Source organism: Eleginops maclovinus, chromosome 9 (genome assembly GCF_036324505.1).
Source record: "Eleginops maclovinus isolate JMC-PN-2008 ecotype Puerto Natales chromosome 9, JC_Emac_rtc_rv5, whole genome shotgun sequence".
NCBI classification, from domain to species: domain Eukaryota; kingdom Metazoa; phylum Chordata; class Actinopteri; order Perciformes; family Eleginopidae; genus Eleginops; species Eleginops maclovinus.
Window position 1 is genome coordinate 7,313,806 of NC_086357.1, and position 13,288 is coordinate 7,327,093.

Consider the following 13,288-nt stretch of genomic DNA (forward strand, 5'->3'; position numbering starts at 1 on the left):
ATGCTTACTTAGTCCTTCGTTACTTTAAGCAGTGCACTGACCCTTCTTTGCATCAAGTGTGCAAGTTCACAACACATTGTCTCATCTATCCTGTTCCACACCTGGTGGATGATCTCATTGAGTTGAGATATGTCTCCTGTATGGGTAAAAGCAATTTGTTAAATCATAAACATATTTTAAATAATACATTACACTGAAAGTGGAATCCCCCTCTGACCAAAACCTATTAAGCTTGGCAGAGGAAGAGAAACACGTTTTCCTCATTCTTTCAGTCTAAAAAGAGTCTGGCACTCAACCCTGTTACTCATATTATCAGAATAAAACAAATTCATTTCAAAGTTATTTTTCTTTAGTTAAATATCTAAGTCAGTGTATGCCTTGGAAGTAGCATTACATTGTGCTGCTGGCATTCCCTTCTGAGCTGAAAGCTAACATTAGCATTGATTTGAAACCCTGTTAAAAATATTTCAAGTAATTGCAGAGTGGCATTTCTTGCAGTACAATCCAACAACTTAATTTTCATTTGGTTTAAGGACAAGTATTTATAGCATTTTGGGCATGGATTATTAGAAATGTCATAGGTGGGATGGAAACTGATTCTAGATGACTCAAATTAAAGGTTGCGAGAGGTGAAGCAGTGATCTGTAGACATCATGAAGCTCTGCTACCATCTACTGGTGTTGTAGGGTAAATACATTTCGCAGGTCTTGAGCTCATTGTGCTCGCTGAGGTACGACTGACTGTTAAAGAGATCATCACATAACTTTTAACTATAAATGTGTTTACCCTCCTAAAGTGATATGTAAAACTGACAGCTGCTAAAAAAGCCCAAAATTGATCTGTTGAAAAATATTTATAAAAAAATATAATAACAATATATTATCCGGTGTTGCAGATCACCAAGATGCTTATATTTGGAATGTTTTTTGTTTCTTATTTAAATATACCTGTTTTGTAAAATGACAAATAAGGTAACCTTGTAACTGTGTAAAAAAAGCAATTTACGTTTTCAAACTGCGCAGTTTACGTTAAGCACGTACGACAGAACATTTCCTGCGTATTGCTGTGGTTATAGCAATGGCGGAGCTCAAAGAGGCAGACGCTGCTCAGCTACACCAGGAGGACGTCGATATCAAATGTAAGTTAATTTGCCACATTTGTCGTATAAACTCCAAATTTGGGACATATCATTGTAAAATATATTGCAAAGTAGTCGCTATCAGCACTGTGCAGTGAATTCATAGACAATTTCAGTTTGTAACTGCTTAACTAAACGAGGGCCTCACCACGGAGCTCCGCCATGGGACCTAAATAGTCAACAATAACAGCAACGAAGACGCAGGAGTTTACACTAGCTTAATCGTTGTGGTCAGCATTTATCTACAGTAGTGTATCACTTCGCAGATGCTTTATGTAAGTGTTGGATTTAGGTTGTACACCACAGGTTTGGTTGACACGGTCTCTTCACGGAGCTGCACTACAGGGCCGCTCAGTTTGGACATCGACTGTCCGTTTTTTAACGGTTAAATGCCAACGGAGACTCTGGTTTTAGTTTCACAAGAAAACAACAACAACAAACAACTCGCGTGATAAAATGGAAGGACTTAGAAAGTGTGATGCAGTATGTAGAGAAGAGCAGGGAAGTATAGTCTATGTTGTGGAGTATATATTCACAAATATGAACAAACAACTTAACATCTTTTTTTGTGAACTGGTTTCAGTAGCTGTGTAGCTGACAAACTGCAGCTGGGGCTCAAAGTGAACAAAATGCTTCATAAATCCTTAGTTTCCCTTTCGTTTTGTCTGTGAAGGTGCAGATCTTGGAGATGTACCGTCAGCTGGGGACAAAGCTTCAGATAAGGCAGATAAGACTGAAACCGCTGGAGACAGTGACGCCAAACCCTCGACTACAACTTCAGGTGATTTAATAAATGCTGTTTTATGTGTGGATGGGTTAGATGGCTTCATCTGTTTTCATTGACCTTAGGGAGGAAACATTACTGATATGAACTGAAACTTTACACATAGATTTTGTTCTCACATAATGTTTTTTCCCTGACTTCACAGAGAGGCACATCTCCATCCAGACTAAACTGGAGGGACTCGAGGTGCTGGTCGACCTCAATGGTGGTGAGTTCAGTTTTACATAAGTCTTCATAATGCATCCCTTATTTTGGGCTGTACCAAACGTACATTTCAAAGCTGCGGATGACTAAATGTTATATTTTATAAAGTCAGCATCCTTAAATATTGGGGGAATTTTTTTGTTTTGTTATTTTTGTGAATACATTTTATTTATGGTGCTGTTAGATTGCTGCTGGACTGCCTCATTAATACAGGTGAGTGCCACCAGGATGACATGTTGGCCGTTAGAGCTGCAAATTGAAGTCGCTTAATCAGTGAGTCGAGCAAGAGAACAAAAAGGACCATATTTTAATAATCAAATATTTTACATGACCAATTTAAGCATTTCTGAGTTTGGAATGTTGGTTGGATAAGCAGGATATTTCAGAAGTTTTCTGTTAAAATAACGCTTTTTACATTTGAAGAGACTATAATTAAGATAAATAATCTAGAGGATAATCAAAAATGTAAATAACTGTTATTTACTGCCTTGGTTTTTGAGTTTGTATTCTCACTCACCAGCGGGACGTAAGTCGTGCCCTCTGTGTCCTGAGGAGAAGTTTAAAGCCTGCTACAGCCACAAGCTCCGCAGACACCTGCAGAACCTCCACTGGAAAGTCTATGTGGAGTTTGAAGGTAAGAACATGAAACAGAAGGTCACACAATGATGATCCCCTACAACAAACTGAAACTTTGTGCCATGCTGAAACAGGAAGTTGGAAGAACCCTTTTGCCATAGGCTAAGTTCATTCCTATGAGAGCTAAACTGAGCGACCAGGTTCCGCCTCCGATCTCCCACTGTCGCATCAGTCAAATGAATGGAGAGGGAAAATAACTCTTGAGTCGGCTTTTAGCCAATGTACCTTTTAGATCCTAATGATTTAAATGAGACCTATAAACGTGTTCGCACTAGGTAGATTACTGAGCTTTTAAAAAAAAGTATATACTGATTTACAATGTCTCTTTCCCAATTTAAGTCAATGGGGAAAAAATAATGGGCCCAATGACTTCACAAACTAGAACGGAAGAGTTGTACCTCCATTTGGCGTATACAAAAAATGTGCTTCAACAGCCATCAAGAACTAGCTACAACCACATCCAGCCAACACAGTCCGTGAAAATTAGTGTTTAAATAATGAACATTTCATCATAATTTAAGTGATTTATCAAATATGTGAAATGTATTCGGTTGTGTAATGCCTACTTATTTTGGTTATTTATCTGGTTTATAATAATAAGTAAATTAAGAGACATATGTTTACTGTTCTTTTTATGTGTTATTTTGTATTTTACTTATTTGCTACGCGTCCCAAAAATATTTTGTCTGTTGTTCTGACAAAATAAGCCGTTTTAGGAACATATTTGAGGCATTTAAACAAATGGAACAAATCCAAGAAACAACAACAAGAGACTGCACGTATTTTTGGCCATCCATTGCAGACATGCAGGTCTGAAAAAGTGTGCAAAGCTGAACAATAATGGTTTCCTGACCTGTAATGATAAAGAAATGGTTGTGAAAGTGACATCCAAAGAATTTCTTGCTGACCTCTAACAGGCCAGAGGATGTGCATCTGCCACCTGCCCTGCAGAAACCTGAAGCCCAGCCTCAGCGGAGATCAGGTGAGACATCAGACACACACACTGTTTGCAGATCAGTTCCCTTCAGCTGGGAACAAAAAGAGCAAACACTGTAGCCTCGAGCTGCAGCTCCACAGGACTGATGATCCCTTTCTACATTTCACAAACCTATTTTCTTCAACATGTGGAAATAAATCCTTACTGTAAAACTCCTTGGATATATTCTTTCAAATATTGTGCCTTTTAATCATGAAAGCTGTTTTTCATGATTGAGGAAAAATAGACAACAATTGACTGTCTCTGCATTCTGTCATTTCTTAAAGTGGCCCTATGTGGCCCCTTTATGCTTTCTTCTGTAACATAATGACATCACTATGTAACACTTGCGCTTCCATTGGCTATCGCTCCAACACATTGTACGTGATACAGACAGAGGGTGAAAAGAGGTGCTGCAGCACAGGCAGTATGAGAAAAATAAAAATCTTTTTGAACATTAAAGCATGGAGACATGTCACAGGAGAGGCACAGAATACAAATATGAACCTGAAAAGATAAGCATAATAGGGCCCTGTTAAACACTTCCAAAATAAAATGGTCCAATTTCTTAAAAGGTCAATACTAAATTCATTTCCCCTAATCATGTCATATGACATTATTGTGAAAGTGCTGCATTTCTTTACTTCTTTCACCCCTAAATTAAATTTTTATCCTGATATTTTCTGTCCAGGCCTCTGGGAGGCACGTGGCTCACTACCACTGTGTGGTTTGTTCTGTCACCATCGCCCGTAAGACGGACATGATCAGCCACCTGAAGCGACATGTCAACAAAGGAGAGACTGAGGCAAGCTACTCAGGGAGCTCAGACGTGCAGTATGAGGAGCCGGGTAATAAACACTGACACCATCCCCACACAACATGGCTCACTAGACTTAAACAGGATATATCAAAACAAACCCTAAAAAACATTAGATGGTACAGTTTAATTTCAAAATCCCAGGTTTGATTCTAATAATGTATTACAGATTCTAATAAAGCCAAACTGATTATAAGTTGTTGTTGATGATGGCAGCTGGATGAAACCAAATCAATATAAGTGAAATTGTGTTAGGGTTTTTAATTGCAAATGTTATTTTCCAACCATAAGTCAAATACAACTTCTGAATCTGTACATTTAAAATGACTATAATGTATATATTTAAATGAAAAGTTGACCTCAGACTACTTCTATGTAAACGTGAAACTCAGCAGCTCCCCCTGGCTAAAGGAGCTTTTATTCTGAGTTTTAGTCAAACGTTTATCTCTTCAACCTACAATTGGACTGTTTGAGGAATGGATTTTATCTTGATTTGCAAATTACGCTCAAATACATTTTGTTCATGGCAAGCATCACATTTTCTTAGAACATTGAGAAAGTAAATCAATGAATAGGATACATTTACTCAAATATACTCTTTGACAACAACAAGAAATGTGAAGAGGCCTACGATCTGAGTTAAGGAATAATAAAAACAACACTAACACGGTCTCGTTGTGTTGAAGACATGATTTTTGTCCAGAAGTTGCTCCTTATTAAAAAGCTCTTAATTCCAAACCGGTTCCACCTCTTACTTCAAAGTCAAAACATTCCAGAATCTTGCTGATCTTTCTGTGTTTTAATATGTTAAATGTCTCTGCAGCTCCGTCCGGTCAGCCGTATGAGATCATGAAAGAACTTGGGACCAACGTCCAGCTCCTCCCGAACCACACCACCCCGCAGAAGAGTGACACCTACTTCAACCGCAAGATGAAGACCAACAGGTCAGCCCGAAAACAAGACCAGTTCTCACAGAAATATATTATTATGCAGATTTATGTCATAAAAACAAACATGTATTAAAGTGGAATTTGTGTGTGTTTCAGGCAGCTGGTGTTTTGCTCCCTGGCGGTGCTGGCCGAGGAGAGGAGCCCGATCGAGTGTCTGGATGCTTTTGGAGCCACAGGTGAGATTTAAGTGACTTGTATTTTTCTATATCACGCTAATATCTTACTGAGTTTGGCGTCATTAATCTCTCCATTGTTGCTTAACCTAGGACTTTAGAACTCCAAATGCAAATCTTGTATTGTTAATATTTTGTATATTATTTTTTGTTATATACCCCTATTTATTTTTCTTTTACTTTCTCTTATCTGTATTTCATATCTTTTTTTGCACTTTTTTAGCAAATCTTTATTTTGGAGTTATTAGTTATAACAAAATGATGGCTGCTTATCTATATAAAACAGCCAAAGAGCATCAAATAATAAAAAAAAGCATACATTTATAAATGATTTGCCATTTATACAAATTGGCATTTAAGGTCAGAGTTTTCCCACGTTATTTAAACCTGTGGTGTTACAATAAAATACATAAGTGTAGTCATTTAGCTCAAATGATTTATTTACCAAAAGCAAGTCTTGCAACTGATTTGAGTTCATTTCATTTCCTGACTATAATAGGTATCATTTCTAGCCGGGATGATCATTTTATTATCATTTTTTACAACATTCCATCTTAAATGACAATATTTCCTAGTTTTCTTGTCTTTTAGGATTTCAAAGTACTATCTTTGTTTTTAAAATAGTAGGTTGGATCGGATAGGTTTTACAAAAATATATAAAGATACGTTTTATTTTTTACTTTGCCAGAAGGAAAATAGACAAAATGCTGAAGCAGCAAACAAAGACACACATTACCCTCATCTTTCCACTCCACCTTACACATCAAATGGAGAAAAAACAGAAAAGTCCTTTAAATGTCAAGGTTGGAGTAATTGATTAACTATTAACGATTAACTAAGATGAACTAATAATGAAAGTAATGGTTTATTATAACTATGGTTTAAAGACAGTCAAATCGTGAATCTTCTACTAAAATACATTGTAAAACAAATGTCTTTTCAGTGAAGATTGATTATCAACTATCTAAAATATATCCCAGGGTTTCCCACACAGCCGCCAAAGTATATTTATATATTTGTTTTTATCCGTCCGCGAGCACGACGCTATCTGCGATCGATTAACTAGTGGATAATGATCTCCTCACTCTACGCCTCCTGTACCTGTTCGCTCTGCTATCATGTGTAGGGTCTGCTATCAAGTGACAAAACAGAAAAGGAGACCTTAAGAGAAAAAGAGTAAGGTCCCCCCCCCCGTGCCCGGTCATCTGCACCCCCCCCCAAGTATATTTCAGATCTGTGGGAAACACTGTATCCATTTGAAAAAGGAAAGACAGGAAAGTCTACTTCAACATTAAGCCTTGCCTTGAAATCTTCCTGTCCTCAGGAATAATGGGCCTGCAGTGGGCGAAGCACCTCCGCAGCGCCGTCAAAGTGACCATCACAGATATCAGCGACACCTGCGTCAAAATGATCAAAGAGAACTGCGAGCTCAACAACATACGGGTGGATGGAGGCTCGCGAGGCCCCCGGGGGCCCGAGGTGGCAAGCAGTGAAGTCGAGGGAGCACCCATCGCTACGGTGGAGGTCGTCAAGATGGACGCCAACGTCACCATGCACCTGTGGCCCTTCGACTACATGTAAGTAGGAAGATCTTTATCAAGGTATTAATTAGTTCAGCTTATTGGTTAGATTTATTGTCTTTTACTACTAATATCTGACACGTTTGGGGGTGAAACGGTGAATACGTGTTACAGACTAAATGCTAACTTATCACACAATATTTGTAAAAAGAAAAAAGGTTACTTACTGGAAGGAATCTTCCTTCCTTTTTTTTGTCATATTAGTCAAATTTCAAGTATTGTGTGTGTATCCTTCTTCATCTGTGCCATAGAGTGCCATAGTTGTCCAGAAACTATTAAAGGGGTCCTATTGTGCTCATTTTCAGGTTCATATTTGTAATTTGTGCCTCTACTGTGACATGTCTCCATGCTTTAATGTTCAAAAGCTCTTTATGTTTCTCATACTGCAGCACAGGCAGTATGAGAAACATAAAGAGCTTTTTGAACATTAAAGCATGGAGACATGTCACAGTAGAGGCACAAATTACAAATATGAAACCTTAAAATGAGCACAATAGGGTCCCTTTAATACTTAGGGTTAGTTATTTATTGAATCTTTTGAATATTTCAGTCACTTGGATCCGTTCGGCACTGCAGTGAACTACCTGGACGCTGCCTTCAGGAACATCCGGAACCTGGGCATCATCTCTGTGACGTCCACTGACACCTCCTCCCTGTACTCCAAGAGTCCCAACGTCACCCTGCGGCACTACGGCTGCCACATCATACGCACTGAGTACTACAAGGAGCTGGCTGCACGCATGGTCGTGGACACTGTGGCCAGGTATGATTTCACACCCTGATTTCTGTCCTGATGTGGCAGAAAAATGGAATCCTGAACTCTTGCTGTGTTTTGCAGAGCGGCGGCTCGCTGCAACAAAGGCATCGAGGTGCTTCTGGCTGTGGCGCTGGAGCATTTCGTCCTGGTGGTGGTGCGAGTCCTCCGAGGCCCCACGCAGGCCGACGAGTCGACAAAGAAGTTACGCAAACTGGTCCACTGTCAGTGGTGTGAGGAGAGAGTCTTCCTCAAGCAGGGAAACATGGTGGATGGTGAGTAGTTTTATTTGTCTAGTATACACCTTATGCAACTGATGGAATGTAACTATGCATATTTCACTTTTGAGGTACTTTTACTTTACTATAGTACTAACTAATTGGAGAGCTATTTTCTGTATAAGCTATCCTTTCTGCCCTTCCACTTCTACTTTGTTTGTCGGACTCATAAATTGTCTGTACTTAAATTAAAATAGTAGAAGAAAAATAGTATTTCCATATTTTCCTATACTTTATACGTCAACGACATAACATCTCAGAGGGAAATATTCTACTTTTTCTTTCATTACCTTACAGTTTTTCGTCCACTTCCTGTCCAGTTAAAACCTTGTAACTCCATAACTTTGATTTAAATGTTTTTTTATTAACTGACTGATAAAGTGTTCTTTATGTGTCTAGAGGAAAGCTAAATATTTAATAACCATTTTGGATGAGCTGGAAAAACATGATGATCTTGACTTTATAGAGATTTGTGGGTCTCACAGCAAGGCGTCAAAGCGATAAACACATGATGATCTTATAGAGTACGATGACTTGCTGTATATCAAACTACACAACAATGGATAAAGGTGTTAAAAGAAGCACCTACAGCAGTAACATGCAACTATTACATCAATGAAGCAGCCATTTATATCCAAAAAAACAGTATGTATAATAAGCATAATATGGCTTCTTTCAGTAACTTTTAGAAACGGCCATTATGGGTATAAAAACATCTTCCGTGAGCATTTAGTCGACAACCATCTGTGCTTCCTCATCGCCTATGAATCGTCAGTCATATTTCTGATAAGCTTATTAAGAGATCCAAATGTAACAGTTGTTCTCAATATGATGTGATATTCATCCTGTGGTTTATATAAAATTCTTATTTTTCCCGCTGACAACGAGTACAGGATGCATTTGATCTAAAAAGTAAATGCTGTTCTTTTTTTCTGTTTCTTCCAGACACGCTGCCCTGTAACTGTCATGGAAGTCTGCCCGGGAAGACAGCAGTGCAGCTGGGGCCGTTATGGTAAATCACCGTCACACAGCAGCGTCAGGCACCGATATACACCTCACTGAGCTGTGTGATGGGCCCCTTAATACGACATCTACTTCAGAAAACCAGCTTATAAGATACACTACTGCTCAAATGTCTGAGAGCAATTATATTTCATGCTTCAAGATTGCAGCAAGTCTGTTTTTAGATGTTGTTATGCTTGAAAGATTTGTTCTGTACATTGGTTAAACGGACTGATATGGTAAAGGCAGAAAGAGACAACCATACCTTTTAGCAACAGTTCAATAAGAATAGAAGAAATGAGCCATCATAGGTAAAATAATCTGGAAGCTTGTGCATATTAAAGTAGGAACAACTTCCTGCTTCAATATTGAGCGTACCGTCATGATTCTAGACTGCTGAATTGACAACATGAGGCATTTATAAATGGTTAGAACTGTTGGAATATCAGCTAAATATACAGACTGATGAATCACAGTTTAAATCTATTCAATATAACACTGAGTAAACTGCATAGGGCCCAAAACGAATTGTACAAACTTCATATTTAGAGCCCAGTTGCACCGTTAAACACAGATCAGTTCTCAGGTGCAGTTTTGTGGGCTGCAAAAACAAATGTAAAATCGGAGTTGAAATAGTGTCCTTCAACAGAATAAAACAGTTGGTGGTATTATACTGTTTTTTATTTCAAACCTTTCAATGCTAATGCATGTGTGTCTGTGTCCAGGTCCGGTCCTCTGTTCAACAGGGGCTTCCTGAGGAGGATGCTGTCAGCGGCGGTGAAGCACAGCATGGACGACATCCAGCCGCTCGTCAAGACTCTCATCTGCGAGTCGGACTGCACCACCCTCAAGTCTCTAGTCCACGGGTCGTCTGCTCTCACCAACCAAGGTGAAACATCCTCACCTGTAACACAACATGTGTGTATGACAAAACAACGTGTTAACAAGATATTTTCCTCTCTGCAGTGGAGTGCGGCGTCGTCATCAAGACCTTGAAGAGTGGAGAGGAGTCGGGTCAGGCTGAGCAGTCCGGTGAGTCAGTTACAGCAGAATCACTTATATCAGCACGTGTACAACTACAAGGAATTGTACTGCTTTTTTAGATTGTTTTAATGTCACAGAATCAGACATAGTTAAAAAAAGGAAAACAAAACTGTAGGGGGCAGTGTTGCTGAACTGCAACCACTGCATCGAATTTGCATTGATGATGCTCTGCAGGGAAATTTGAAGGACTTCTTAAACCTATTTATTTTTTACCTTTAACTGCCAGCCATTTCACACACTGTATGACAGCTTCTCTTACTGAATATTCTGTATCTGCTAGTTCAAATACTTCAGGGACACTAGAAGGGGCCAACATGTTCTCTATAGTTGCAGCATCACAAATAATAATAATAATAATGTTTTGTGCATAACGTTACATTCATATTCACCCCAAATTCACTCTGACGGATTTGGTCGCTTTTTACACTTTGAGATATGGCATGAGTTTGGAGAGTTGGACATGATTCCCTCTCAGATCTAATTTCCAGTCTTTCTGCAGGGAAGAGGAAGACAGGAGAGGAGTCGGGGAATGTGTTGAAGAAGATGAAGTCTGAGGCGTCTCTGGATCACCCACCCTTCTACTACAGCATCCACCGCCACAGCATCCGAGGCATGAACATGCCCAAGTAAGTTACCGCTGACCCCAGCACATCGTTGGACCACACTGCTGCACTGGTTGACATTCCTTTCTTCCTTTCTTTATTTTAACAAATCCTGAATCCTACTGATATAAATACTCACCAAATGAGGATTAATATACTGCTGGAAATAGTCCTTAAAACAATGTCATCCATCCACCATGTTTCCCTGCTCGAGGAACTACAGCATACGTCTCAAACTCAAGGCCTGCGGGCCAAATCCGGCCCTCGAACTCATTTTATGTGGCCCGCGAGAGTTTTCAAAGAATATAATGTTTATTATACGGCTACATGAAAAACTACATGTTTATATATGTTTATATTAATCATATATATATATATTATATATATATAGCCTTGAGTAAAAAAACAATGGGCCTGGAGCTAAAAGCCACACAAAGTCAGAAGTATTAACACACCATGTTGGTTTGCTCTTGGGATTGGTTGAGGAAAAGAACAACATCAGATTTATTCTTTTACATTAAAGAAAAATACTAAAACACAACTTCAGACGCTTTAAATTTGAATATAGACATAAAACTGCTGGAACATTTTCTTTAAGTGTATTATTTCTTCTCTATATTTCTCTTCACAGGTTGAACAAGTTCCTTCAGTACCTGACGGAGGCCGGCTTCAGGGTGAGTCGGACCCACTTCGACCCGACAGGGGTTCGAACCGACGCCACGCTGGAACAGTTTAAATCTGTCCTCACCAAGTACAGCGTCCCCACGTACACCAACGCCACCGTCACTCAGACGAGTGTGAGCATGGACAAGACGATGTGAGAGACACGCAAAGCCTCCCACGCTTTGAAACAAAATCAATCCGCTCGTCTGGTTTCTTTTAATCTAAACAAAGCTTCGACTGCACTGAAACTACATGGACATGCTTTTACTTTAATATATCTTTGATCAAACCAAAAACAGATTTTTGTATGTTGAACTGTGGATCCTATCTTATCCTGCAGCACAGATGAGCCTAATTGATCTGCTGTTCCTCTATTTATTTTCAGAGTTCTTATGAAAATCTATGAGCCTCAAGTTGTTATTTTTCTGTTCTAGCTGGTTAATGGTCTTATTTTATTTCTTGTGTGTAAAAAACAAAAACAAAGCCTGGTTTTTATTGTAATTCTTAATTGAGCCGAATAAAATGATCCTGTTTGTCTGAGCAATAAAATCAATTAATAAATGTTTTATTTTTCTTGCATAAAGGTTTTTCTCTTTTCTCATAGTTATCTAAGTCACAGCAATTACCAAACAGAACATTATGCAATGCAAGGCAAGTTGACATGTACAGTGGGGAGAACAAGTATTTGATACACTGCGGATTTTGCAGGTTTTCCCACTTACAAAGCATGTAGAGGTCTGTAATTTTTATCATAGGTACTCTTCAACTGTGAGAGAAGGAATCTAAAACCAAAATCCAGAAAATCACATTGTATCATTTTTAAGTAATTAATTTGCATTTTATTGCATGACATAAGTATTTGATACATCTGAAAAACAGAACTTAATATTTGGTACAGAAACCTTTGTTTATAATTACAGAGAGCAGACGTTTCCTGTAGTTCTTGACCAGGTTTGCACACACTGCAGCAGGGATTGTTTTGTCCCACTCCTCCATACAGATCTTCTCCAGATCCTTCAGGTTTCAGGGCTGTCGCTGGGCAATACGGACTTTCAGCTCCCTCCAAAGATTTTCTATTGGGTTCAGGTCTGGAGACTGGCTAGGCCACTCCAGGACCTTGAGATGCTTCTTACGGAGCCACTCCTTAGTTGCCCTGGCGGTGTGTTTCGGGTCGTTGTCATGCTGGAAGACCCAGCCACGAGCCATCTTCAATGCTCTTACTGAGGGAAGGAGGTTGTTGGCCAAGATCTCGCGATACATGGCCCCATCCATCCTCCCCTCAATACGGTGCAGTCGTCCTGTCCCCTTTGCAGAAAAGCATCCCCAAAGAATGATGTTTCCACCTCCATGCTTCACGGTTGGGATGGTGTTCTTGGTGTTGCACTCATCCTTCTTCTTCCTTCAAACACGGCGAGTGGAGTTTAGACCAAAAAGCTCTATTTTTGTCTCATCAGACCACATGACCTTCTCCCATTCCTCCTCTGGATCATCCAGATGGTCATTGGCAAACTACAGATGGGCCAGGACATGCACTGGCTTGAGCAGGGGGACCTTGCGTGCGCTGCAGGATTTTAATCCATGACGGCATAGTGTGTTACTAATGGTTTTCTTTGAGACTGTGGTCCCAGCTCTCTTCAGGTCATTGACCAGGTCCTGCGGTGTTGTTGTGGGCTGATCCCTCACCTTC

At 39.5% G+C, this 13,288-nt stretch overlaps 1 protein-coding gene across 1 annotated transcript; it reads left to right on the forward strand.

Annotated features, from left to right (window-relative positions):
• The first annotated feature begins 1,010 nt into the window (after positions 1 to 1,010).
• On the forward strand, positions 1,011 to 12,184 carry trmt1l (tRNA methyltransferase 1-like). The gene is made up of 16 exons (XM_063892232.1): positions 1,011 to 1,138; positions 1,812 to 1,919; positions 2,068 to 2,130; positions 2,647 to 2,760; positions 3,680 to 3,744; positions 4,430 to 4,586; positions 5,379 to 5,499; positions 5,602 to 5,681; positions 7,003 to 7,255; positions 7,809 to 8,021; positions 8,097 to 8,287; positions 9,236 to 9,302; positions 10,018 to 10,181; positions 10,259 to 10,324; positions 10,836 to 10,962; positions 11,570 to 12,184. The coding sequence occupies exons 1-16, from the start codon at positions 1,078 to 1,080 to the stop codon at positions 11,757 to 11,759; spliced, it is 2,040 nt and encodes a 679-aa protein (XP_063748302.1). The 5' UTR covers positions 1,011 to 1,077; the 3' UTR covers positions 11,760 to 12,184.
• Positions 12,185 to 13,288: the final 1,104 nt, after the last annotated feature.